This window comes from Oryctolagus cuniculus, chromosome 15, assembly GCF_964237555.1.
Source record: "Oryctolagus cuniculus chromosome 15, mOryCun1.1, whole genome shotgun sequence".
Classification (NCBI taxonomy): domain Eukaryota; kingdom Metazoa; phylum Chordata; class Mammalia; order Lagomorpha; family Leporidae; genus Oryctolagus; species Oryctolagus cuniculus.
Window position 1 is genome coordinate 77,662,503 of NC_091446.1, and position 27,737 is coordinate 77,690,239.

The 27,737-nt window shown below is 52.1% G+C and overlaps 1 protein-coding gene across 4 annotated transcripts in view; it reads right to left on the reverse strand.

Moving 5' to 3' along the window:
- Positions 1-27,737, reverse strand: part of LOC127488765 (glutamate receptor ionotropic, delta-1) — a 754,955-nt gene that overhangs the window by 605,405 nt on the left and 121,813 nt on the right. For all 4 annotated transcript variants that reach the window (XM_070057983.1, XM_070057984.1, XM_070057985.1 and 1 more), the window contains exon 3: positions 22,545-22,829. In XM_070057983.1, the coding sequence (XP_069914084.1) occupies positions 22,545-22,829 (285 nt within the window). The remainder of the gene's footprint in view (positions 1-22,544; positions 22,830-27,737) is intronic.

Genomic DNA, 27,737 nt, shown 5'->3' on the forward strand with positions numbered 1-27,737 from the left:
GATCCGAAGCCAGGAGCCAGGTGCTTCCTCCTGGTCTCCCATGCAGGTGCAGGGCCCAAGGACCTGGGCCATCCTCCACTGCCTTCCCCGGCCACAGCAGAGAACTGGACTGGAAGAGAAGCAACCGGGACAGAATCCGGCGCCCCAACCGGGACTAGAACCCAGGGTGCCAGTTCGGCAGGTGGAGGATTAGCCTAGTGAGCTGTGGCACCGGCCCATTTCCACATGAATTTTAAGATCAGCTTGTCGGGGCCGGCGCTGTGGCGCAGTGGGTTAACGCCCTGGGCTGAAGCACTGGCATCCCATATGGGCGCCAGTTCAAGACTCGGCTGCCCCGCTTCCTGCCCAGCTCTCTGCTATGGCCCGGGAAAGCAGTAGAAGATGGCCCATGTCCTTGGGCCCCTGCACCCATGTGGGAGACACAGAAGAAGCTCCTAGCTCCTGGCTTCGGATCAGCACAGCTCTGGCCATTGTAGCCATCTGGGGAGTGAACCATCAGATGGAAGACTTTATCTCTCTCTCTCTCTCTCTCTCGCTCTCCCTCTCCCTCTCCCTCTCCCTCTCTGTGCCTCTCCTCTCTCTCTGTGTAACTCTGACTTTCAAAAAAATAAATAAATCTTTTAAAAAAGATCAGCTTATCAATTTCCACATGAAAAAGAAAAACATTCTGGGATTCTTATTGGGATTGCATTGAATCAAGAATCAAGATTAATGTGGAGAAAACTCATGTTTTAACAGTAATGAGTCTCCCAATCCATGAACACAGGGCATCTTCCCACTTAATTTCAGCTTCTCTCAGAATTGTTTGTAGATCTCAGGATATAGGTTGCTAGCTTTTGCCACATTTATCCATAAATAGTTCACATTATTTTATACTATACATAGTATCCTTTCGAATTTTACTTCAATTGTTCATTGCTGGTATTTATGAGTTCATCAGAAAGTTCATTAATGGGGTCAGCATTGTGGTGCAACCACAGTTAAGCTAACATTGCATCCTGAGTCCCCACTGCTCCATTTCTGATCCAGCTCCCTGCTAATGCACCTGAGAAGGCAGTGGAAGATGGCCCAAGTGTGTGGACCTCTGCTATCCATGTGGGAAACCAGGACAGAGCTTCTGGCTTCAGCCTGGCCCAGCCCATAACGTTGCAGCCACTTGGAAGTGAACCAGCAGATGGAAGGTATCTATCTGTCTTTATCTCTATCTCTGTCCCTCCCTCTGTCAATCTGCCTTGCAAATAGATAAATAATTTTTAAAGTTCATGGAAAATGGAATTAACAGATCAGTTTATTTTGGTGCAAAAAAATTTGAAATCCATGCATAGTTTTTTTCGAAATGCATTTTCCACGAATTTTTTAAAGAACCCTCATATATTGTTGCTTATCTTTTTTTGCAGAGTATTTGTGTGTGTGTGTGTGTGTGTCTGTTTATAAAAGATATCCATCTAATTGCCTTGTAGAGCTCTGGTCAGCTCCAGTATCAAGATAACACTTGTTTCATAGGATGACTTGGGAGGTATTCCCTTCTCTTGAATTCTCTGGAATTCAAGTACAAATTGAATTGTACAAATTCTTGTACAAATTTGCTACTGTTTCTTCCTCAAATATTTGGCAGAGTTCTCCAGCAAAGCTATCCGGGTTAGGAGTTATCTTTTTCAGAGGCTTTCAAACTACAAATCCGAGTCCTGGAATAGGCATGGGACTTTAACACGCATGTGACTATTCAGGTTTTGTAGTTCTCCACAAACGATCTTTAGTAATTTGTGCCTTTCAAGAAATCATCCATTTCAGCTTAGTTGTCAAAACTGCTAGCGTTTCAAGGCCTTCATCACATCCTTTGATTGTCTAATATCTGTGGGCTCTACAGTGGTGACAACTCTCTCGGTCCTGACGCTGGTGGTTTGTGTCTCCTCTCTCTCTCTCTCTCTTCTGTGATCAGTCTTCTAGAGGCCTACCAATTTCATCTTCACAAAAAACCAGCTCTAAACTGCCTTTTTTTTTCTCTTGAGCTTTTCTGCTTTCTATTTCATAATTTCCACTTTGATCTTCACTCTTTTCTTCTACTGACTCTGGATTCCAGTGGCTCTCTTCTCAAGAGGAAGCTTGGTGATTCACTTGAGAACCTTCTGCTTTGCCAAGGGGCAATGGAATCGGAAGTCACAGTCACCAATGCTGTGTTTCTTGCTGGATAACCTTAGTCAGGGGCTGGCATTGTGGTGCAGCAGGTTAAGTTGCTGCCTGCAATGCTGCCATCCCACACAGGAGTGCCAATTTGAATCCAGCTGCTGCACTTCCAATCCAGCTTTCTGTTAATGCACCTGGGAAGGCAGCAGAGAATGACCCAAATACTTGGGACCCTGCCACCCATGCAGGAGAAGTGGATGGAGATCCTGGATCCTGGCTTCAGCATGGTCTAGTCCTATCTGTTGCAGCATCTGGGGAGTGAATCAGCAGATGGAAGACATCTTTCCTTCTCTGTCTCTCCCTCTCTCTGTCACTTTGCATTTCAAATAAATAAAATAAATCTTGAAAAAAATACCTTATGTTAAATAACCTGAGCTTCAATCTTCCTGTTCGAAAAATGGAGCCACAAGTGTCCACCATACAAGGCTGTTGTGACAATGTAATGAGATCAATTATGAAATACGGGGCCCAGTGCTGACACCAGCAATTGCTTCTTCCCTTCCCTGACAGGCCCCCACCCCCACTGCCTCCTTGAGTGACAGCCGAGGACACACAATGAGCACCCCACGGCCATAAAACACAGAGGCTGATGCAGCCACAGAGGCCGGCAGATCTGATGAACTCTTTTAGAGAGCAGTAAATCGAGGTGAGTAGACCATTTCCCCAGCAGAACCACCTGATCCTTTGCATCAGCTTTAGAGGAGCAAGCTGGGAAACCAGGACGGCGTGTCCATGACCTGGGGCAGTGTGTCCATGGAAACCAAGGGCTCGGCACACATCCTAGAGGAGAACCAAAAAAGGGGCATCCCAGGTCCCTTCCAGCTTCACCTTCTCATCGCCTTCAATGGACACCCACAGCTCATGGGGAAAGCAGGGACTCGGGACCCAGCACATGTGCTCTGCGACATCGGGAAGGTCACTTAGCCGACCTGAGGCTTGATGGCATCATGGGAAAAACTGGGTTGGTAATAACATGAAAGATCTGGCAGCATTTTCCAAGTGCCGGGGCCAACTCCTCTGCACCTCATGAGAAGGAAGGCTGCCTGTGGATGCAGAGAAACGGACGCCTTCCTACCATCACAGCACTCCAAAGACTGCAAGTGGATGTGCTCAGCAACCCTCCACTGCTGCCAGTGACCCATCCTCCCAGGGACTGTGAGAACTAACAGATATACCCAGAGGCCCAGCACTGCACCAGAACAGAAAATGTGAGAAATCCGGGAGCAGCCAGAGGCCCAGGAAGAACAAGCAAGGACCCTGGCAGCTGTGTTTTGCTGAGAGGCAGAGAGATCATTGGGGGGGGGGGGGGGGAGCAGAGCTGTCTTGGTCGCAGGGGAGGTATTTATGGTGCAGGAACCATTATCAGCTCATTTGCACATAATTCAAGGAGAAGCCCCCACCACCCACCTCCTAAGGAGCGTCTACTTTGCAGCCAGGACCAGAGACATCTCGGCCACATGCACCTCTTCCCCCCATCCTGAGTGATGGAGAGCGACTGAGTCTCAGAGTCACCCAAAGCCCACTAGCTGGTGACAGCAGGGCCAGGTGGAGCCTCCAGGGACACTCCAGGCCTCAGCCCCGTCTTTCCCATCCTGTGCAGCCCCTGGCGGAGCCCACCCTCAGTGAGCACTGCCGAGTTGCATGTGTGCACACACACCCTCAAAGTGGTGCAAGTGACAAAGTGTGCAGCTTGGGCTGCGCTGATTGGGCTCTGGGTCCTGGTATGCAGCACTTGCTGATATCCTGATGCAAACACTCCCACCATGGCAGCTTCCCAGCCACCAAAGCAGTGGCCCAGTTGCTGTCACAAGCCCCTATCCTCAGACTCCAGGGCCCCAAGCAGCTAGGGGGACCATGAAGCCAAAATGTACTGGTGTGGGCTTTCTGCAGTGTCACAGAATGACCAGGGCAGCACCCCAAGGCCACAGCCTGACTCTGTAGCCAGGGCCTCTGACCCCAGGGCACAGGTGCCCTGACATGCTCACCCCCATCCTGTGGGCCTGCAGGGAGCCTGGGGCTCACCTGCATCTCCCCTCCCCGCAGAGGCCAGGCTGGGGAACCTCTGAGGGAAGAGTTTTCACCTTGAGCTGCCCTAGGCCCTCCAGTGAAACCTCGTGCCGACTTAGAAGGAAGCAGGCAAATTTATTGATCTTCCTTGGTGACTGTTAGCAAGATTCATAGCTGGCCACAGACTACATTCATCTGTGCCTCTGACTTTAATTGCTGCCAGCACCTGAGATGAGCGGGTGTTGGCTTGTGCGTGCGTGTGTGTGCATGCAGCTGGGTGCACGTGCATGCATGTGCATACACATCAATGTGTGCTCACGCACGGGCATGTGGTGCACGTGTGTGAACATGTGTGCACATGCATGCATTAGAGAAAGCCCCACATCTTATTTCAGTTACCTCTCACCCATTTGCTGAACTGCGCAAGCATCTGCTCGGCCCCATTATGGACAAAGCCCAGAGTTTGGTGCCAAGGATTCAAAGTCAAGTCAAGCAGGAGTTCCACCCCTGAGGAGCCGACTGCTCAGAGGGAGAGAGAAAAGACCTTCCATGATGACAACCCCATGACCTAGTGTGAGACATGCAGAGGGCTGCAGAGCTCAGAGGAGGGACAGCCAGTCTGGCAGAGGGACATGGGAGCCAGAGAAGCCCTCCAGGATGGAGAGACACTCGGAGTCTTGATGACAGAGAGAGGGTCTGGCGAGGGTGAGCCCCCCACCCCAGGAGTGGATAGGACATGTCCAGCAATGGGAACAGGGGTCCCAGCCAGTCTGCACTCTGAGCTGTGCCCTGCTCTCCTCACTATGCCCAGGGGACTGCTGACAACCACACACACACACACACACACACACACACACACACAGAGGCTCTCTCGCGCTCGCTCTCTCTCTCTCTCTCTCTCTCTCTGCCTCTGGTGTCTCTGCCATGGCTAGATCTCCTTCAGACTCCCAGTCCCCTGGCCTAGCCCTTTTAGGGGGTCCCAATCCCAACCAAGCAGTCCTGGCTCACCGACCATCTCCCTCCAGCCCTGAGGTCTCAGTGCCTGCTTCTAGTTGTTAGTCTGGGCTGCTTCCACCTCTCCTGTTCTCACCTCTGCCAACACCTGTCGGAGTCCTGCATGTTAACCCCTCTCCTCCGACCAACCCGGATGGAGCTGCTTGCCTGCCTGGGCCCCAGCTGAAACTTCCTGCATAGCTGGGACACGAGGTCTTGAGAGGGCAGGAGAGAGAGACAGGGGAGGGACATGTGTGACAGATCACAGAGGCCCACGGGCACTGTCAAGGGATCCCAACTTGATCCTTAAAGGGAGGAAGGGGCCCTGGGGCTGCAAGCAGGACGGTGCATTTCAGGAAAGTGACTTTGGTAGCAGAGCAAAGAACGAATGACTTTCAGGAGACATAGTATTAAACGCTCACCACACACAAACCCAGAGCATGTACCACACACCCACACGCAGGGGCTCCAAGAGACTACGCCCCTCTTCCAACACCCTCAGAAACCAAATGGGAAAAAAATGGAAGTGACCCTTAGGGCTGGCATTGTGGAGCAGCGGGTTAAGCCGCCGCCTGTGACGCTAGCATCCACACTGGAACTCTAGCTAGAGTTTCCTACTGCTCCGCTTCCGAATCAGCTCTCTGTCATCACCCCTAGGAAGGCAGCAGAAGATGGCGCACATACTCGGCTCCTGCCACCCACATGGGGGACCCGGATGGAGCTCCAAGCTCTTGGCTTCAGACTGGTTCCAACTTGGCTGTTGCAACATTTGAGGAGTGAACCAATGGATGGACGGCCTCTCTCCCTCTCCACTTCCCTTTCTCCCTCCTTCCTAGTAAATAAAATAAATCTCTAAAAAAAAAAAAAAAAAAAAAAAAACCTGATTTGGGTCACCACTGACAGCTGCAGCCCACCCCAGTCAGATCCTGGCAGGGGCTGGGGGCAGACGCCCAGGATCCCAGCAGGGGCTGGGGGCAGATGCCCACCCTGCCGAGCCACCTGGAGGACCAGGATGCCAGATGTGCTGGCACCAAGATGCATCCTGCCCCTTCCTCTGGGAGGCTGCATGCAGCACACAGCACTCTCTGCACAATCTGCACATGAAGCTCCACCCTCCCACCTTGAAGCAGCCAAGCCTGGGGAGATGAGGCCCCACGTGCAGGACAACAGACAGCTCACTCAAAGCCCCCTGCTCCAGGGGGTCAGGGCTAAGGACCCTTCCTCCCACCATGGCCCTTGGGGCTCCCAAGGGGCTGGAAGCAGCCAGCTCCAGGTCAGACCAGTTCAGACATGTGGAAAGTTCCAGAAAGTCCCTCTGTGGACTGAACCCTGTCCTCTTCTCCACCTGCCTCATGCTCCATGTCCTGGCCCAGGGACCACTCAGTGCAGTCACCACCACAGGCTCACATGGGCCCTTCCCAGCCCAGACACAGCAGCTGCTGCTCCGGAGGCACCCATCCTCTCTGAACTCACATCCGCTCACTTCCATGCTCACGCACACAGCAATGCCATAGGACACTCAATTCCCAAACCCTCTCTCCCAAGAGCTGCTGCTGACTCAGGAGGACCCCACACATGCTTCACGTCTGGTTTTCTTATTTTGGATGTCAGCCTGCCTTCCTGCCTAACCACACTTCTCGGCAACACCGTACCGAGAATCCCTCTCCCTCCCAGGCACTGGGAAAAAGCAAGGACCACAACAGGATCTGTTCTCCGCATGTTTGTAGCTGGCACCTCCTGGCCATCTGGCCAGAAGCACAGCATCCCTGAAGTCCAGACACTTGGCTTTCTGGCAGCCAGTCCCACAGGATCCTCAGAACGCTCCAGGCTGTGCGCCATGGCCCTGTGTACTAGCAAGGAACCAGAAACAACCTCACACAGGAAACAAAGAAGGCCCAGAGGCATCCACCCCCAGGGAAGGAGAACAGGGGGCCTAGGGGGCGCCTACGCATTCCACCTTATTGTTCTCATTGCTTTCAACAAGAACATTTCATTTCATGATGACAAAATAATTTCAAGAGCTGGTGTTGTGGCACAGGGAGCTAAGACGCCACCTGCAGTGATGGCATCCCGTATCAGAGCACCAGTTCAAGTCCTGGTGGCTCTACTCCTGGTCCAGCTCCTTGCTAATGCACCTAGGAAAGCAATGGAGGAAGGGCCAAGTACTTCTTCCTCTGCCACCTGCGTGGGAGACCTGGATGGAGCTCCTGTTTCCTGGCTTCATCCTGGCTCAGCCCTGCCCACGAAGCCATTTTGGGAGTTAACCAGCAGATGCAAGATATTTTCTTTCTCTCTCTCTCTCTCTCTCTCTCTCTCTCTGCCATTCTCCTCTTCAAGTAAATAATCTTCTCAAAAAACAGTTCAACAATATTTGGTTGAATCTTACTTTAGAAAAAAATAATTTCAAAGCAAAATCCGCAAGGCAAAGCCTACCCCTTGGCATTTGCCCACTGCCCTTGGAACACAAGTGCCCCTCCATGACTTCCAGTGTCCCCCACATACCCCCACACATACCGCTCAGCCCTTCTCAGTCCCTAAGACTCCACTGCACCTGAGGGCCTTCCAGGGGCCCTCAGGGCCCTCCCAGGCTCCACTACAGCTCTGGGGTGCACAGCGCATGGCTCCAACATGGCTCTCAGCTCTCATCTGGCTCATGGAAGATAATACCAGGCCATGAGAGCACACAGCCCCACACAGCACCTGGGACCAAGAAGGACCTCAATGGGCTTGAGTGCAATGGAACTGGGCTGAGTGGACAGAGGAAGCCACACTCACTGGCCAACAAGGAAAGCCAGAGCATGCACTCCTTGCCAAGTGTGAACTTGAGGCCCTCTTCCAAGACCAGCCTGAAGGACATTCACATGGAGGCAAATCATGCCCCCACCTTCCTCCCAGAAAGGCGAGTTCCAGGAGGGCTACACTGTACAGAGAACTGGACTTGACTCTCAACCGCCAAACAAGCACCCACCCTGCAATGGCTTTAAAGCTGAGACAGTTACCATCCAGGCCGTCTCCCGGCGTCTCCTGCACGGGTTGGGAACCTCTAAGGGGGCTTCCGTGCAGTGTCGGGGGAAGCCAGATCCTTCTGCTGCTTCCTGCCCGAGGGTGTGGACACTCCGTAACCTGAGGCCACATCCCTTTCACTCTGACCACAGCTGTCCTTGTCACATCTCGGCTTTTGGAGACTGCTGCTTTTGTAAGCGCGTGGTCTCTCTCCGAGCATCATAAGCACCTGCACATCCACTCTGGAAGTGTGTAGGAAATAAACTAGCAAAGAAGCCAACAGGTTGACAATGCATGCCCAGGCTTCCGTGGGTCCCACTGTCCCAGCTGGAAGCAGGTAGGCACTATGCCAAGAAGCCTGGGGACTAAGTTCCAGCAAGAAATCAGACACATGGAGGCCTGGAGAGGAGACACAATGCCGCCAGGTGGACAATGGCCATGTCCAGTGACGTCCATCTTCTGGTTCTCAGTGGCCCTGTCATCCCTGCTGGAACCTCTGGAGGTCAACATGGGTGGGCAGCTATCACCAAAATTGAAACCATCAGCTTCATTTGGTGGAGAACCAGCCACACAATGTACAGTTAAGTTCATGTGTTCAACACTCCCAGGCCGTGCAAGCAGAGGACAGGGTTCTGGTCCTGTCGTCCTTACTGGACAGGAGAGTTCACCCAGGATGACATGCCTCACATCAGAAGAATGGAACTACCACAGACACAATGAATGGACCACTGAGACTTCTGGCCAGGCAGCAGGTACAGCAGGTGCAGCAGGTGCAGCAGGTGCAGCTCCAGCCCTCAGTCCCTGTTCCCAGCTCTGCCATGAAGCTGCTGACCCTCCACAGCCTCCTCTGTCCCCTCCATGCCATGTCACATCCTGAGCTTTATACCCAGGCTGCCTCTACCTGCTGCAGCCCCCTTGCTCCCAGCTGGAATGCAAAGGCCACTGCCTCCCAAGGTAGTCTGTTCCAAACACACCTCAATGATAAGCTGCCACGTGCCTGGTGCTGTCCCAGGTACTGAAGAGGAACAAGACAAATGAGCAATGGGACCATCAGGCTGCTCCATCGCTCTCAACCCCATGACCTCATTTCACGTCAGCCTCACCAGATCCCTCTGCACCAGGCATGTTTACCAATCCTGCTCCCAAAATAAGGAAGCCAAGGACCACAGAGAATCATCAGCATGCCCAGACACACAAGAGGAAAAGGCAGGGTCAGGAAGAGAAGCAGCTGCTGCAGCAGAAGCTGGGGCCTCCCACCACCTCAGGGCACCACTGCCAGCCCACCATGACAGTGACAGGTGCTCCCTGCCTCACAGGAGTGGAGCTGTGGGGAGCACATTCCCAAGGGCTAGGCACGTCTAACCTACCATCAAGCCCTGACCCCCAGCACGCACAGGCATGCCCTACACACCCACCAAGTTGAAAGATACAGGCGGAAACACAGCAGGCTGAACATGCCAGCCCTCTGCTGGAAGTTGGGGAAGGGCCAGCTTTCCCCTCCACATCCTGGGATCCTTCTCCCTGATAATAGTTCATGGGGAAGTGGCAGAAGAAGGCCCAAGTCCCTGAGGCCCTGCCACCCATGTGGGAGACCCAGATGGAGCCCCAGGCTCTTGGCTTCAGCCTGGCCCAGCCCTGGCCATGGCAGCATTTTGGGGAGTGAACCAGCAAATGGAAGGCCTGTGTGTGTGTGTGTGTGCGTGTCCATCTCTCTCTGTTATTCTTCCTTTCAAATAAATAAAATAAATATATTTTTAAAAATCTAAGTAGGAATATAGTTATTGGAAGAAGATGAGGCAGGAAAGAAAGGGGTACAGGAGGAGACAAGGTCCAGCATCATGAGGCCTAGCCCCACAGTTAAGGAAGTATCAAGTAGATATCAGCAGGAAGATTTCAAGCAGAGGCAACAGCCAATGCAAAGGTACTGTGGCAGGACTGTGCCTGGTGTGCCCACAGGGAGGGTACGGAGGCCCATGGCAGCCATGGTGGCTGCTACTCCTCTGTGAGCGGCAGAGGTTTCGGGGGTCACAGTGGACCTCTGCTTCCACGGGGAAACATCCTAAGGTGCTCCCAGCATTTCCATCTCCCAAGATTTCCATGGAGAAGCTGTTGGAGAGACACTGTCTGGGAAGGGGGAACTTTCCAAATGCCCCTGCCATGGCCCATGCCTGGACATCAAGGCTGGGCTACGGGAAAGCAAAGGAAGCCCACTTCCCAGGCCACCAAGTGGGTGTCTCCAGCTGGGAGTCTTTGGCAGCAGGCAGAGCCAAGCTTTTAACCATGCGAGGCTCTCCCTCTGCTGATGTACTAGGAGCGGGGCCCCACCAGCAGCCCAGGAGGGAGGAGCCGTGGTACCCATGTCACTGATGAGGATGTGCAGAGACTAGAGCACAGTTCCTTCTACACCTGAAGTCTGTGCTCATAAACAACCCCAGGGCCACATCCAAGGGGGTGCCAGGGCAGAGGGGCATCTCTGGCCAGTGAGTACGTGGTCAGGGCTGCAGCCCTGGCTGGGGACCACTTCCATCACGCACGTGCCCTGGACACCCACAGGCCTCCCTGCTCCCCTCCCACCCTCCATGCTGCCTCCCGTGCTTCCTCACTGACTCCCTCTATGGGCAGGGTACTGACACTGCAGGTACCTGAGGCCCTTGTTGGAGCACGGGAAGCTCCCGGAGGCTCTGCCCAGGCCCAGGCTCTCAGCACTGCCCAAAGGCTCCCAGGCCATCCAGCCAGGGACAAAGTGACTGATGACTCTCTGTGTGTGTGCGTGTCTCCCTCCCTGCCTCTCTAGGCAGAGTTACAAAGAGAGAGAGATAATATCTTCTATCTGCTGGCTCCCCACCCCAAAACGGCTGCAACAGTCAGGGCTGGGCCAGGAGCCTGGAACTCCCTCCAGTTCTCCCACGTGGGGGCAGGGGCCATCTTCCACTGCTTTCCCAGGTGCAGTAGCCAAGACTCAAACCAGTGCTCACATGCGATGCCAGCATCCCAGGCTTCATAGTAACTTGCTGCACTACAACGCCAGCTGCATCTCTCTCTGAATCTCATATAAATAGTCTCATAAAAAAAAGAGATTCCTATATTGGGCAATCTTATGCACCTTAATTAAGGTGGAAGTCAGAATGATGGCCACATTTGTCAAAACCATCAAAACGATGCAAGATAAGAGATGCATTTTATTGCACACCAATTAAATCTTAATAAACGAAGGTGCGTTCTTGACCATTGCTAGATCCTATTAGGAAAAAGCACGCTCTTCCTGATGGGAGGTAGAGGAGGGTTCCACTGAGACCACAATTTCGCTCACAGCAGGGGCTGGATGAGGTAGGGGGAGGCGGGTCCCACTCAGACCCAGGGGTCTTTGAGAGGCTTGGGGCTGCATCTCACTGATGCCTGTCCTGGAGTTCTGGTTTTTAACAATCCAGCCCCTTGGCTTTCCCTCTCACGTGTAGGGTTGAACAGAGAAGGGAAAGGAGGGCCAGGCAGAAGGGGGATCTTCACAAGAGCCCACACCCGTCCTCCAAGGGGCACTGCAGGAAAAAGCAAGTGCTCTGGCCAAATCCTTGCTCGTGTAGTGCCTGCAGGATATAGCTGCACCAGGGGGCACACACAGGAGCCAGTGCAGCCTCCACACCAGGCCCTTCCCCACACAGCATCTCCTCTCAGAGAGGGTACAGGAACCTCAGAGTTAATGAACTTTAATCTCCTAGTGAACGTGGCAATTAGCATGCCCCACAGCACATCTTCTTTGCAATTAGATCAAAGAACAGAACCCAAAACACTCATCCAGGGAAAGTTAGAGTTGAACTTCTTTGGTAGGGTTCCTAGCAATTATGTTCACTTACTCATTTCGTCTGGAAAAAGTATTTATTACTTCCATTTAAACTAATGCCATCATGATCTGTTATATGTTATTAATGAGCTCGTGTGCTGTCCAAGTTCAGTCCTAGGGCCTGCCTGCTCTGCCAGTGCCTGGAATGGAGAGGCAGCTCGGGAGAACACAGATTCCATTTAATTCGTCATCATAGTTCACTTCCTTCCAGGGAGTCTTACTGCAAGAAGGCTCTGGGGCTGGGGTCCAATGGCTGATAGATATTTGCTATGGGAACTAGCATAGAAGGCACAGTGGTTCACAGAGTCACGTGTGGCCATGCACTGTGACCCCAAGTGGGCCAGGCAGCCCGGCCTCATCACGGGAGAGCTGACCCCCGCCCATGTCTGTCTCCCCAAGCACCAACAATGCAACCAAGATATAGTTGTTTTCTGGGCTGCAGCACAGGATGGGACTCATCATTTGGGAGGCCGGGGGGTCAGCAGTACTGGGGCCCCCACTGGGCACAGTTCCTGAGCAGGAAGCTTATTGAGCACTTAGCATATGCCAGGCATTGAGCTGAGCCCTTTACACAAATTAATCATTCAATCCCCACACGGAACACATCCACGCGAGAATGGTCATTTTATCCCAATTTCATAAATGAAGAAGCAATTGCATAGCAAGACTGAGTGACAGCTATGGAGGCAAGGCCAGGACTCAAGCCAGCAAGGCTGCTGCAGAGCCCGGGCCCCCGTCTACAAAATCCAACAAATAACCTCAGCCAGAGTGAAGAACCCAACAGGCAAATCTCTCACTCCAGTGCCCACAGAGATTGCCCCATGGCCACTCACTGCTTTGAGGGTCTCGAATGCCAACTCCTGCAGCTCCCAGCACCACCACCCCCAACACAGCTATTATGATCAGCCAGTGGTGAGGGACCTTTTTGCCTCCAAGGGCCACATTCAGATATTTAAAACATCATGAGCAGGCCATACAAAATTAGCAACTTAAAAGTTAGGCTGCTTGGGGCTGGCACTGTGGCATGGTGGGTTAAGCCTCTGTCTATAGTACCTGCATCTCATATGGACTCTGGTTTGGGTCCAGGCTGCTCCTCTTCCAATCCAGCTCCCTGCTGAAGCCCTGGGAAGGTGGCAGAAGATGGTCCAAGTCCTTGGGCCCCTGCCACCCAGAAGCTCCTGGCTCCTGGCTTTGGATTGGCTCAGCTCCAGCCGTTGAGGCCATTTGGGGAGTGAACCAATGGGTGGAAGACTGTTCTGTCTCTCCCTCTCTCTGTCTGTAGCTCTGCCTCTCAAATAAATAATCTTAAAAAAACAAAGCCTGCTAAGCATTTATTGAATTTCACGTCTCGCCTGTGGTTGTCAGGACAGGGCCAGACATTCTGCACCTTATAAACCATCACCATGTGCCAGACAGGATATGAGGTGCTTTTTGCCAGGGTTCAGAAATGACCAGCTGGGCTCCACACATGAGGAAGCAGAAGCCCAGGGAAATGAAAGTCTGCAGAAAGGGGTGGGAGCTACTCATGTTCACTTTTTTAGTTTACTTATTATCTTTCTGCACCTGACACAAACCCCAAAAGGTACAAGAAATCATGCAGTGACATCTCCCATCCCACCCCAAGCCACAGTTTCCCTGACCACAACTATATTTTCCTTCTACAGACTGAGAGCATCTACTCTTGACACACATTCACAAGGTTCAGAGAAAAAGGAATTAAAAGACAAGTGGATATTAGTGCAAGAAATTCTGAAATGCATGCACAGTTTTTTCATGCGAAGCATTTGCCATGAATTTTTGAAGGCCGCTTGAATGCATGGATTTTAAAACTTTTTCGCACCAAAGTAAATTGATTTTTTAATCCTGTTTTCCATTAATTTCGTGAAGCACTCTCGGATAAAGCTCACATTTGCACAGAGCTACGCTCTGACCACTGTTCTCACTGTGTCAGCTAACAGTACATGTTTGCCAACTACTGCCTCGAGGTACACAAAGAACTGTAGGGGCAGGCATTTGGTCTAGTGGTTAAGACACGGTTAGGGTGTCCATGTCTCATATCTGAGCACTGAAGTTCAAGTCCCAACTGTGCTCCATGTTCCAGTTTCCTGCTAATGCAGACTCTGGAGCCGGTGGTGATGGCTGAAGTAATTGGGTCCTCCACACAGGAGACAAGGATTGAGTTGTTGGCTCCTCCTGACCCCACCTAGTTGCAGTCATTGTGGGAATCTGGGGAATGAAACAGATAGCAGCTCTCTCTCTCATGCTCTCCCCTCCCCTCCATCCCCACCGCTCAAATACAATTTTTAAAAGAACTACAGTTTTCCATTAAATGGACACATACGATATTTAACCAATTTGCCAAAGATGCACATTTAAGTCATCGCCAATTTCTGCCATTATCAACACTGCCACAATAGATCTCGCATACTGAAAAAAACACCTCCCCACAGCTTTGCCACAAGGCTATGAGCAGAGATATTAGGGCCTTGGGAATCAAACCCAGCCTGTCTTGTCACTCACCAGCCAGATGACCCAGAGCAAACTCCCACCCCCTTCTCTGAGCCTGGTTTCCTCATCTGTGGAGCAGAAGCAATACAGACCCACCAGGTACACAGATGCTGTGAGGGAGAGATGTTGCTGTGGATTCATTTCTGAGAGGAGGAGCATGCTGGGGGCAGGAGTCACCACACAGACCCTGGGAGTCAGGTGAAAGCAGGCCAGAGGCAAGCAGCCTGTAGATTCGTTTATTTCAGTTGCTACAGCTGCTTACATAGCCAAGGCAGCCAATCCAGTCAAGAGGCGGTCTATGCCCTAACCAATCACAGCCTGTTGCCAGGCAGTTTCCAAAGCCATCCAATCACAGCCTGTTTCCAGTCAGGTTCTGTTGCCAGCCAGTTTCTGAAACCATCCAGTCACAGCCTACTGTCAGTCAGGCTCTGTTGTCATGTGGTTTCGGAAGCCATCCAATCACAGCCTGTTGTCAGTCAGGCTCTGTTGTCATGTGGTTTCGGAAGCCATCCAATCACGGCCTGTTGTCAGTCAGGCTCTGTTGTCATGTGGTTTCGGAAGCCATCCAATCACGGCCTGTTGCCAGGCAGTTTCTGTTGTCAGCGGCCATCTTGGCATGACCTTCTCACCTTCTCATTCCACTACATTTCCCCCTTTTCGTTTATTTTTGAGCAACGGGAGGCATGATTCTTGGCCATACCATTGTTGACCCTGTTTCCATGTGGTCTCCGTATGAGGCTGTGCCTGTCTTAGGTTGTCCCCCAGGGGATTTTACCTGTCATTGACTAACCAACAATCAAAATGGGAGACCACAGGAGTGCTTGCTCAGATGGGGGTAGGAATGAGGAACAGTGGTAATCAGGAATGGCATGACCACACACAGGCTGTGGGCCATTTGAGTGACTGACCAGAGCTAGTGGGGTACAAAGCAGTAATGGATGTTGCTATGGGCAGTTTCTCGGGGTAGGATGATAGGGCAGGTGCGTCTGCTAACAAGGCAGACTCTCAGTCTTGTTCAGCTGGTTCTGGTTGGTGTCAGTTGCAGGCTTGATGTTTCTGGCTGGTACCCAAATGGGCTGCCCCACATTCTCTGGAAAGACACAAGCATATCTTCAACCCTTGGTTAGCAGAGGGTGTGGTCTCTTCCATTCTCCTGTCAGGGGGTCTTTCCACCTAACCATAGGGGCTGGGGTCTGGGATGGAAAGGATCCCCAGTGTTTATAAGCCGGGCTGATCCCTTGGGAATCTTGGGAAAATATTTGGTCTCCAGCTCTCTGGTACTCTTCTTCTCTTTCTTCTATAGATTTACTTCTGTCATCTTTCAAATGTGTTCTCATCTGATTATCATCTTTGTCAAAGCTAGAGTTACCTCTCTTAAGGATATATCGTTTCTGAAAGTCTTCGCCTCTATCATTCTGGTCTAATCCAAAGTAAGCAGCTATTCTGTGTAATAGCATCCTGTGGTAAGATGTCACTGGGGGAAATTTTTTACGTGGAGACTCATTATTACCAGTGAAATCTAAAATTTCTTGTTCCAATTTTAGCGGCATCATTCTGTCCCTGGGATTGTTTTTTAATGTGTTTACTAAAAATTCATGTAGATCTATGCCAGTTGAATCAGTGTATTCTTGACTGAGGCAGTGCAGCCAAAGCTCCCACGTGGCTCCCAGCACAGGCCACGGTCACCTGGGGAGCTCAGGCCCCACCTCTGCGTGGCTCTGGGCCTGCTGTTCGCCCTCAGTCAGACCACAGTTGCTGCCCATATTTTGGTTCCGCCCCTTTTGTTTGTAGCCAGTGAGTCAGCACAGGAATGTCGTGGGAGGACCAGAGCCTTCTGGCGATGAAGACTCATCTCCTTTGTATGCCCTCAGATCCCTGGATGGGTGTGAAGAACCAGACCCAAAGGCACCAGACAAGGAAGCAAGACACAGCAGGGACCCTGAGCTTAGCAGTGAGGCCTCCACACCTGCCCTGGCCTCAGCCCTGGCTGCCACCCATCACCCAGCAGCAAGGTTCCCTTCTTCTCTGTTGTTCCCAGGCCTCCCAACAAGCTCTTCCCTCTGCCTGGAACACTCTTCCCACCCAACGCCTTGTCTTTGTCACCTCCTGCGGGAAACCCTCTGACAGCCTGGCCACAGGCTGTGCTGAATGAGTGAGCCTTCTTCAATCACCACCAAGAACAAGATCAACCCCAAGGTCATGGCACAGTGCAGCAGTGTCCAGGGCTGGAAGGGAGAGATAAGGAGAGGCAGATTTGCAGCAGGGTCCAGGCGCAGGGCTATGGGTGCCTGGCCAGGGGAACAATACTTCTCTGTGTACAGAGTGGGAGTTTAGCAGCAAACTCCGACATTTGGTAGGGAAGGGCTTTTTCAATGAGACAAGGGAGAGAGCCGACCACAAAAAAGATAAATACATTTTGACAACACAATGAAGAACATCTTTTTATTACGACCAGCAACTAACAGAGAGAAGATATTTGCCACGTTGACAAAAGCAAAGACTCCATTTGGGGAAGAAAAAAAGACAGCTACCAACAGGCATTTCACGGAAGAGAAAACAAAATAGAGATATGAGAAGATGGCCTTCATTTCTCATCAAGAAAATGTAAACTGCAATCAGAGTAAGGCCACCTTTTGCACTAGAGACTTAAAAGTAAAGGTAAGGAGTTGGCGAGGGTGGGAAATTTAGAGAACTCTGGTGCACTGCAGATGGGGACCATTCGGGGGCACCATCGAGAGAAGCGAACCAAGAGAAACAGGTGTTGACCTCGCAGAGTCCAGCAGTGCTGCTCCCTGGAGACTCTTGCACACTAACATCACGAGACAAACAGGAGAGTGTCCTACCAGGATCACTTGTGATACCACAAGTCCTGTAAACAACCCAACTGCCCACTAACAACCAAAGGGATACATAGGTCATGGTATACCAGGAAGCACTGAAAATGGTTAATACACTCACTGGCATCAGATGGATGAATCTCAAAAACCCAAGGTTGAGTGAAAAAAGCAACCGCAGAAGGACACAGAAGTGTTATTCCACTGGGGCCAGCACTGTGGCACAGCGGGTTAACACCATGGCCTGAAGTGCCGGCATCCCATATGGGCGCTGATTCGAGACCCAGCAGCTCCACTTCCAATCCAGCTCTCTGCTGTGGCCTGGGGAAGCAGTAGAAGATGGCCCAAGTCCTTGGGTCCCTGCACCCATGTGGGACACCCAGAGGAAGCTCCTGGCCGTTGCAGCCAATTGGGGAGTGAACCAGTGGATGGAAGACCTCTCTCTCTCTCTGCCTCTCCTCTCTCTGTGTAACTCTGACTTTCAAATAAATAAATCTTTAAAAAAAAAAAAAGAAAGAAATGTTATTCCACACATACGGGATTCACAAGCAGACTAACTGAACAGCACTAGGCTACTTCGAACAGTTCATGGAAAACGGGATTAGAAGGAAAGTTCAGGAACCATCATTGCGGCACAGCGGACAGAGCCGCAGCTTGGGACGCCTGCCTCCCACGTGGGAGCACCAGTCCAAGTCTCGGCTTCTCTGTGCTCCCATCCAGCTTCCTGCTAATGCTCCTGGGAGGCAGCAGATGATGGTTCAAGTAGGTGGGTCCCTGACACCCACGTCAGAGACCCACATGGAGTTCCTGGCTCCTGGCTTTGGCCTGGTCTAGTCCAGCTGTTGTGGGCATTTGGAGAGTGAAACAGCAGATGGAAGATCTCTCTGTTGCTCCCTCTCTCCCCGTCACTCTTTTTAAATAAATAAATATAAGCAAACCTTTTTAAAAAAACAAGTTTATTCTGATGCAAAATAATTTTGAAGTACATGCACAGTTTTTTCATGATCAACATTTTTCATGAATTTTATGAAGACCGCTTGCTTATATGCGTGAATTCCAAAAAAAATTTTTGCAATAAAAAACTGACCTTTCAGCTCAATTTTTTCCAAAAAATATTTCAAAGACCTGTTTTATTTATTTGAAAGGCAGAGTGACAGACAGAGAGGTGGGGAAAGAGAGAGAGAGAAATAGCAAGAGAGAGAGAGAGAGCGAGTGAGCAAGAGAGAGAGAGAGAGATCTTCTATCTGCTGGTTCACTCCCCAAATGCCTACAACAGCCAGCACTGGGCCAGACAGAAATTAGGAGCCCAGAGCTCCACTTGGATCTCTCACATGGACAGTAGCGACCCAAGGACATGCACCACCATCCACTGCCCTCCCAAGTGCATGAACAGGGAGCTGGATCAGAAGCGGAGCAAGCTGGACTCAAATCAGCACTCTGATATGGGATGCCAGCATTGCAAGTGGTGGCTTAATCTGCTGCGCCCCAACACCAGCCCCTTCGCAGACTTTCTGAAGTATCCTTGTGTGTATTTTAAGATCCACACTTGTGTGGTAAGACTATCAAAAAATTAATGGATTGCATAGCACACAGTCAGGATGGAGGTTATGTCCTCCAAGCAGGAAGCACACAAAGACCCTTCACATATTTTAAGCTGATCATGGGTTCATAAGCATTCATTTCACTTATTATTCTTTAACTGGACACACTCGTGACCACACACAACTTTCATGGATTTGAAAATAATTTTAAAACTAGCACGAATAGACAATGCCCACTCAGGCAGAGCCCTGGGGTTCTCCTTTGCTGAATCCCAGCTCCCAACCCATCCCAGCCCTGCAAGCCAGCCCAGAGGCCAAAAAGGGAATCCCTGCACCCTGGAACTGCTACAGCAGAAAAGAGCCCATGGGTCCTGACTTCCAATCCCAGCACTGTGCAAACTGAGCCTAGTCGCTCCACCCTTATGCTTCTTCTTAAATAAATGCCTCACAAAATACATGGTGCACACGGAGACTCTGGGAATATCTGTTGAACAGTTTAATCAGTATGTCTACTACACTATCCCAACTACAACCCTCATCCAAGTGTACTCACCAGAGGGAAACTGTGGCTGCAGCTACAGACACCCCTTCCACCCCCCCAACACACACACATGAATAATATCCCAGCATTTGGAGCGGCAAGTCAGAAAGTGCTCTGCTCCGTTCCATCCAAACTTTTGGTATTTCAGCGTTACAGATTTTCTCTCCCAAATGTCAGCTTCTCTTTTATTTTTCCTTTCACTGTCACAACAAGCATACAAGTATTTTCCATGGAATTTTACCAAATGGCACAAACTGTACACACACAAACTCCTCTCTCGCTCCTCTGCCAGGTCCTGTCTCGGGGCCCCAGGCTTTTCCTGCTATGATCTCTGGCTCATGGCTTGGTGCCCAGTCCTCTGTCTCCACCTGGGTAGAACATTCCTGGGCTTAAGTGGACTCTGATGGGCAACTGAGCAAGAACTGGGTCTCATCTACAAAGGAGGGATCTTACATGTGATGTTCCGTAAAGACAAACCTGGCTGGGGACAGGAGAGCTGACCTGGAGATTCGCAAGCCCCAGTTACAGAAATAGAATGTTGCCTTGGCTAAGCCTGTGGGTCTTAAGGTCAAAAGGTCTTGTTTGTAAAACTTTGCAATTATCCTACAACAGATGTTATGTAAAGGTATTTGTCGATCAGCATCAAAAAGCCGGAACTTCCCAAACCACTTCTGTTTGAATTTGGGAGGAGTAAAACAGTCTTTACACGCAATTTGCTCTTTAATTGGGCTCATCTGCAGTCTGTGGGCTGGAGGAAGGGCCCCGAGGGGTTTCGTTTGTCTTGGCTGTGCAAGCGATGTGAATACACCCAAGGCACTCGAACAGACCGCTGCCTGCCCACACCCTCACTAAGGAACGGAGGTGCTGCATCAAATGGCACGTGGGTCCCAATCACTTCACACAAGCTGTGCGTGCAGGGAGCAGCCGGGACAGGCAGCAGGAGCTGGGCTGGTTAAAGTTGTACAGAGAATGTGCTGGGGTTTGTCAGCTCCAAAGGCCAATGCTAAAGCCGGCAAAGGCAGGCTGTCCTACACAGAATCCAGCAAGAGAGCTCAGACCCCCGCCCCCTCCCCCCGAAAGCCCTGAGCCAACATGTCAGCACCCTGGACAGTGCCCCAAGCGCACTCTCAGCCCCAGATTGGACTCAGCCAACATGATAGCCACAGACTCCTGAACCAGCAGCCACAGTGGTCCACCAGAGGAAAGCCACGGGTCCCCCTGTGTCTATAGAATGAATGGCAAAGATAAGTCTGGTTGGAACTACTGCATCCCCAGCACAGGCAGCAAAGGTGCCCATGTCAGAAAAGGAGGTTGACTGGTGGGGGAGGAATGAAACATGTGCTTCCTAGCCCCTTCCCCACATCTTGTGTTTCTCCCCATTTCTCCTTTTTCTTGTGCAAAAATTGCTGGAAACTCCACATCTGCATCCGAGCACTGTTCACTCACAACGGTGACTATTTCTTCTGTGCCAGGGCAGCAGGGACACGGCCAGCTGTCCTGGAAATTGCTACCCCACAAAAGATGTCATCCAGTGTTGAGAAGCCCAGAACAGGCTGAGGGCAGGAGAAGGGGTAAGCCAGGCGCCAGCTCTGTGGGACGCACAGGGGTCAGGGATGACCTTGCTGGAGCAATGACTTGTTTCTCGAGCTTCGTGGGAGTAAGGGGTGTGGTAAGAAGCAGACACAGGCGCTGGGCAAATGCCTTCAGGCATCACTCAGTCTGCAGGCATCACTGGCATCCAGAAGGAGTGGGCAGGCTGGACAGAGCCGAGCACTGGCCCTCCATGTGGCCGAGGCTCCCAAGGCCCACTCCCAGGCCAGAGCAGAAGGGGAGCAGCAGCACCCAGGGGATGCGGGGTGGGATGGGCCTGTGCACACTGGACCACAGCAGCCCCAGCCCTCCCTGGGCCCATAGCTCTCACAGGGCCCAGCATCAGAGCCACCAGCCTGAAGTGTTCTCAGGGGCTTCCCTGTGGGCATCTGGGGGCTGTTGCAAGGTCTCTAACTTGTCTCCAAGTCTTGGGATGGAGCAGAGGTAGGAGGGAGACCTCAGGTCCTGGACAGAGCCTCCCTCTTTGTCTGATCACAGTAACTGTCTGCTCTTCTGGCGTATTTGCTCAAGAGCTGCGGGCAACATCTCAGGCTTAGAGAAGCAGGGTATTTAGGCAAATGCAAACATATGCTGATTTCTTTTCTTAGTTACATTCTTGGCAAACGAATTATTTCACCGAGAGGGGGGAAAAAGAGAGGGAGAGAGATGTTCAAGGCTCCACCTGTTCTACCCTGGCCCCGGGCATGGAGCCACTGACCCTCACACCGTGTTATGGTGGTGGCTGCAACTATGCAGGGCTGGTCCCGGGGTTTCTGGTGAGGGAGCTGCGCTCTGTCCTGACCGGGGGTCACCCAGGTCTATAAGGGAGAGAGGACAGCCACACTCACAGTGCCTGTAAGCAGGTGAGATACAAACAAGGCCAGCTGACAAGGTCAGCATCAAACACTCCAGTTGTGTGAGATGCTAGCCTCGGGCAGCCCAAGTGTAGGGTGCCTGGGATCTGTACGATCTCTCATAACTGCCCATGAATCTCAACTATCTCAAAACAGAACATCAGAGATGGAAACCATCCTATGTCAGGACGAGGAGTCAGGCAGGTTTTGTGCAGAGCTGCTGTGAGAAAAATCTAAGCTATCTTCTGCAAAGCACACATCTTTGTGTTTTCCCAAGAAGCCAAATTTCATCAGAGGACAGGTCATCAGAGAAGCCACGTCCAGCTGTGCTCACCGACGCTGGACTGTCCCCAGGACACTCAGGCCATCCCTCCCTCCTGACCTTCACCCCAAAACGGAGGACGGACAAGGGTGAGTGGGGCTGGGAACCCAGAAGGCTGGGCAGCCTTCGGAGGGGAGGCGTCCAGGAGAATCCAGGCTGGTGGCCTCCACCGCTGCCTGCGTGCAGCCCCTCGGACCCCTGCCAGCAGTTGATTAATATTTTACTGAAAACTCTAAGATGACTCAAACTTCAGCTGTCAGGATACAGTGCTGTTGCCAGGCAACGCTCATGCCTGTCTACAGATCCGGGTCCTGGGCTCCTCCCCCACTCACCGTACTCGCTGTCGTAGAACATGACGAACTTCTGCCAGCGCAGCTCGGTCACGAGGCGGAGCATGACGTCGTTCAGACGGACGGGCGGCCTGGAGGCCAGCGTGTAGGCCTCGCCCTCGGGGCTAGGGTTCAGCTGGCAGGCAGTGCGGGGCGAGCCGCTGGGGTTGCGCTGGACAAAGAGGTGTGGGATGTGCATGGCGTCGGTGAGCGACTGCAGGGCGTTGGCGGACGCACAGCCCGTGGACGTGACCAGGGCCAAAATGCCCTGGGTCATGAGGTCACAGGCTGCAAAGAGAGAGGAGACAGAGAGGGAGGGTCAGCCTCAGCAGCCCACACCTGGGACCCTGGGAGACACCGCCCTCCCCATCCCCCACCCCACCCTGGCACCAAGAACCCATCCCAGACCACTGACATCCCTGGAGACAATACCAGTGGGACATTCTTGCACCCACTGAACAGATGAGCAAACTGAGGTCCCTCAAGGAGGGACACATACAGGGATTCAACTGAAGCTGCCTGACTCACCCAACAGAGCTGAGTCTGTTTCCCACCTGGGATGGGAGTCCCCCCTGAGGGCCAACAGTTGGTTTTACTGCATCCCAGTGGCCTAGCCATGGGCTGAGAATACACACGTGTCCCGCAACGGCTGGAAGGACAGAAGAGACTGCAGAACACGGGAAAGTTAGGGAGATGCTTACCCCAGAGGACCCCGGTAGCAGGCGGAAAAACACAGACAGGACCAAGTGCACCTGGTGCACTTCATGGAAATACTGAGGCAGGCCCCACGCAAAGTGAAGCCCAGGACAGCAACAACGCAGGCAGGTGCTCGGGCTGCTTGGGTGGTGACTGCAGAGTGTGGGGTGCACAGAGCTGTGGAGGTGCCAGCAGCCATTTCTGGGGTGGGTGCACCTAGGGGCTCACCTTTGGGGGGCACCTGGGAAGAAGGGGTGCCCCTCCTCACTATGCCAGGCTTGTAGAAAGACATACCTCCCCGTGCCCCAACCCTCGGTGCCAGCTTTGAAGCCGACGGTTCTCGCCAGTGCTGTGTGTGGTGGCAGGAGCATGCACGAGCAGCTGCGATGTCACAACAACGCCTGTGAGTGGCGGCCGCCATCTGTTGCATGCAGGGCTCCCGACGACTCTGACATCACCGAGCACACGGGCCAGAGCCCAGAGCTCCTGCTGTGCCTCAGATGGGGAACACGGGGCACCCACCCCAGGAAGAAGGCAATGGGAGGCCAGGAAAAGCCCTCCGTGCTCACCAGCACCAGAGACCACTGCTCCCCACGTCAGGGGCTTGCCTTGTGCCACCATGAGCATCACCGAATGATAACTCAAACCCTACACTCCTCCCTGAGAACGCTGGGCCTCCAAGGCCAAAGTCAGCGGAGTTAAAGGAGACGCAGGGGGCCGGCAACACAACGCAGCACCAGCATCCCACGTGAGCTCCAGTTCCAGTCCCGGCTGCTCCACTTCCCATCTAGCTCCCTGCTCATGTGCCTGGGGAAGCAGCAGAATATGGCCAGGGTATTTGGGCCTCTGCCACCCATGTGAGAAAGCCAAATGGAGTTTCTGGCTCCTGGCTTTGGCCTTGCCCAGCCCTGATCGTTGTGGCCAAGTACTTGGGCTCCTGTCACCCGTATGTGAGAACCAGATGAAGCTCCCAGCTCCTGGCTTCAGCCAGCCCAGAACCAGCCACTGCAGCCATTTGGGGAATAGACCAGTGGATGGAAGATCTCTCTCTCTCTCTCTAACACTGCCTTTCAAATAAATATTAAAAAAGAGAGAGAGAGAGCTCACTCCTCCTTGACACCTGCTGTCCAGCCTTCCTCTCTCTCCTCTTCCTCCTACTCTCCTTGTCCTCTGGTGACCATCATTCTACTCTCTACTGCTACAGACTTCCACTGCTCTCCCAGGTGCATTAGCAAAGAGCTGGACTGGACGTGGAGCAGCTGGGACCCGAATTGGTGCCCATGTGGGATGCCAGCACTGCTGGCAGATGCCACAACACCAGCCCCCAAAAGGGTGAGTTTTAATGCTCTATAGGACAGCAGGTGACTACGGTTCATAAGGACATATGACACAATTTATACAGAACTAGAAGAAAGGATTCTGAAGCTCCAATACACAAAGAAATGGTAAATGTTTAAGGAGAGAGAAATGCCAACTGCCCTGATTTGGTCACTACACATTATATCCATGGATTGAATGATCATACTGTAATAAAGATGGACAATCATTGCATGTCACTTTAAAAAAAATCCAATCTCAATAAAACTAGAAAGAGGAAAACCCAAAAGACTCGTGCCAGGACACCAGAAGCCTTTACATGTCATGCCTGCTGGCCAGCGACTCCTCCCCGGGCACCTGTCCATATCATGCAGACAGCACCATATCCAACACATGTGCACATTCTCGGAATATTGCTAATTGTGCAAAAGACATGACCAGGTGAGTGGTTACAAACATCCCGCACCTGCTGAAGGCACGTGCCATCCTGAAAACTATTCCTGGAGATGCTCCATAAGATGAAAAAGTGCTAGTCACAAAAAAGGAGCGTGAAATTAATACAAAATTGTATGTATTTGATGAAGTCAATGAAATGAAACTCAACATGCATTTAAAAAAGGAAGGAAATATTGCAAAGTGTTAAAAATGACTGCAATGCAGAAGGAGCCCCAGAAGTGGTTTTCGCTCTTTTCTATACTTTGCCAAAACTCTGTGACATGAACAGATAATTTAGAGAAAAGAAAATAATCTTCCAAGAGCGAGTAAGAAGGGAATTATGCAGGAGTAGGGACTATCATGTGAGAATCTCCTCCGTGCCAAGCTCCCCACTTCGTGTGTGTGGATCCACGTGCATCTCAGGACAGCCGTGTGTGTCGTGTGTGCACTTTCCAGGTAACAAGACAAGAGGCCATGCAGCCGACAAGGAACAGGGCTGGGCTGACGCCACCCAGGGTTCTTTTCATGTTGCCACAGCCCTGGGAAAAAAACTTCTGAGAAGTAGCCAAGCAAAAAACACAATAAAACCAGGGCACAAAATTCCACGATGACCATAAATCACAGCTAAGTATAGAAAGCACACCCATGAAAAGGCGAGAAAAACACTAAAAGCCTTGGCACCAAGTGGAAGAGTGTCCTGCCTTCTTCCTCTGTGCATGTTCTAGTCATGTTGCTATGGTGCATTTATGATCTTTTTTAAAAGACTTATTTAGGAAGACACACAGAGAGAAAGCCCTTCCATCTGCTGGTTCGCTCAGCAAATGGCCACAACGGCTGGGGCTGGGCCAGGGCAAAGACTGGAAATCAGAAATCCTTTCAGGTCTCCCATGTGGATAGCAGGAACCCAAGGACTTGGGCCATCATCCACTGCTTTCCCAGGCACATTAGCAGAGAGCTGGATGGGAACTGGGTCAGCTGGGACTTGAACCGGTGCTCCAACACCAGCTTAATCGACTGTGCTGTAACATGGGCCCCGAATTTACAATCTGACAATGCAAACTTATGACATCAACCATCCATCAGTGGAGGCTACACTGTCCAGGAGCTCCAGCCCCAGGCTAGGGAGGGGGCGATCCCATCCCAGGCCACCTGCGGCAGAGCCCGTTGCAGCCATCCGTCACTCCTGGCTCTCATCACCTCCCCAGCCCCGACCCCACTCCCCTGAAGTCACAAAACCTCTCCAAGCCTCAACTTCCCCATCTGGGCACACATGCCACTGCTCACTCTGGGTGGGCCCCCATATTCCTACATGTTTCAACCATGCTCTCAGAACACCACGCAAGCCCCTGCCCTGAGCACACAGGGTCCATGGGGTAGCCAGACCCCACAGTTTAACCTGAGGAAAGAGGAGAAGCTCCCTGGGACACCAAGGAAGATGAACCCAGGTGGGGTTTGCATCAGAGTCTCCAAGGAAGAAAAGGCCTTGCACCAGCAGAGCTGGGGGGAACAGCATGACAAAGACACAGGGGCCAGGCAGCACCCCTTACAGGGACAGCAGGAAGAACATGAGGATCTCAGCCCACATTCTGGCTTGGGGCCCCCCAATCAGTAGCCATGAGGCAGTGGGCACCTCACCTGCCTGTGCCTCCAGTCTACTCACTGGGGATAAGACTCCGGACCCAGCAGAGCTATGACTTGGAATGCAGAAAGATCCTACAGCGGTGTCAGTTCCCCACCCTTTCCTTGGACATCCTCATGGGCCCAGCATCCCCTCCCAGGTCACAGCAGGATCATAAGAGTTATCATCAGAACTACAAGCCATCTCCCCACTGCCCGCACCCCAGAGGCTGACAGCCCCCCTGGCGGGGCAGGTGGGCACGGCTGACTTGTCCCTCGTGCCGCCACCTGCAGCGCCACCAGCGCCCCGGCTCAGCAAACAGCACGGGTAATTAAGCCTGGAGGCCTCTTGCGAGCGCTAATGGAGAGGCCCGATCCCAGTCAATTTTCAATCCACCGTGAATGGCCTGCTAATTGGGGCACTGCCGAAATGACGGTTATTTGGACGCTTCTAACATAAAAATAATAAGATCAAAATACATCAGATCAAAGCCAAATCAGCTCTTAGCTTCATCAACGCTGGGTGAGACGGGACATCACACAACCCACATCCCAGCGATGGGGACAGACGCTGAACCCCAGGACCAGGCCCAACCACCTGGGTCTGAGCTGGCCGCGCCGCATGACTCTAAGCAAGGGGCTGGTCATCCCTGGGCTTCCAGTGAGTGTCTTTTTTCTATCCTGTTCTGACAAATAAAGGCAATGGCGGGGCCGGCGCTGTGGCATAGCGGGTAAAGCCGCCATCTGCAGCACTGGTATCCCATATGGGCGCTGGTTCCAGTCCTGGCTGCTCCACTTCTGATTCAGCTCTCTGCTATGGCCTGGGAAAGCAGTGCAAGATGGCCCAAGACTTTGGGCCCCTGCACCTGCGTGGGAGACCCAGAAGAAGCTCCTGGCTCCTGGCTTCAGATTGGTGCAGCACCGGCCATTGGCGGCCAATTGGGGAGTGAATCAGCAATGGAAGACCTCCCCCCGCCACCCTGCCTTTCCTTCTCTTTCTGTGCAACTCTGATTTTCAAATAAATAAATAAATCTTTAAAAAAAAAAAAAAGACAATGGCATCACTTCACCAGGCTGCTGTGTGTATCCCACAAAAGGTGTTTATATGTGAAGGACCATCCACACGGCCTG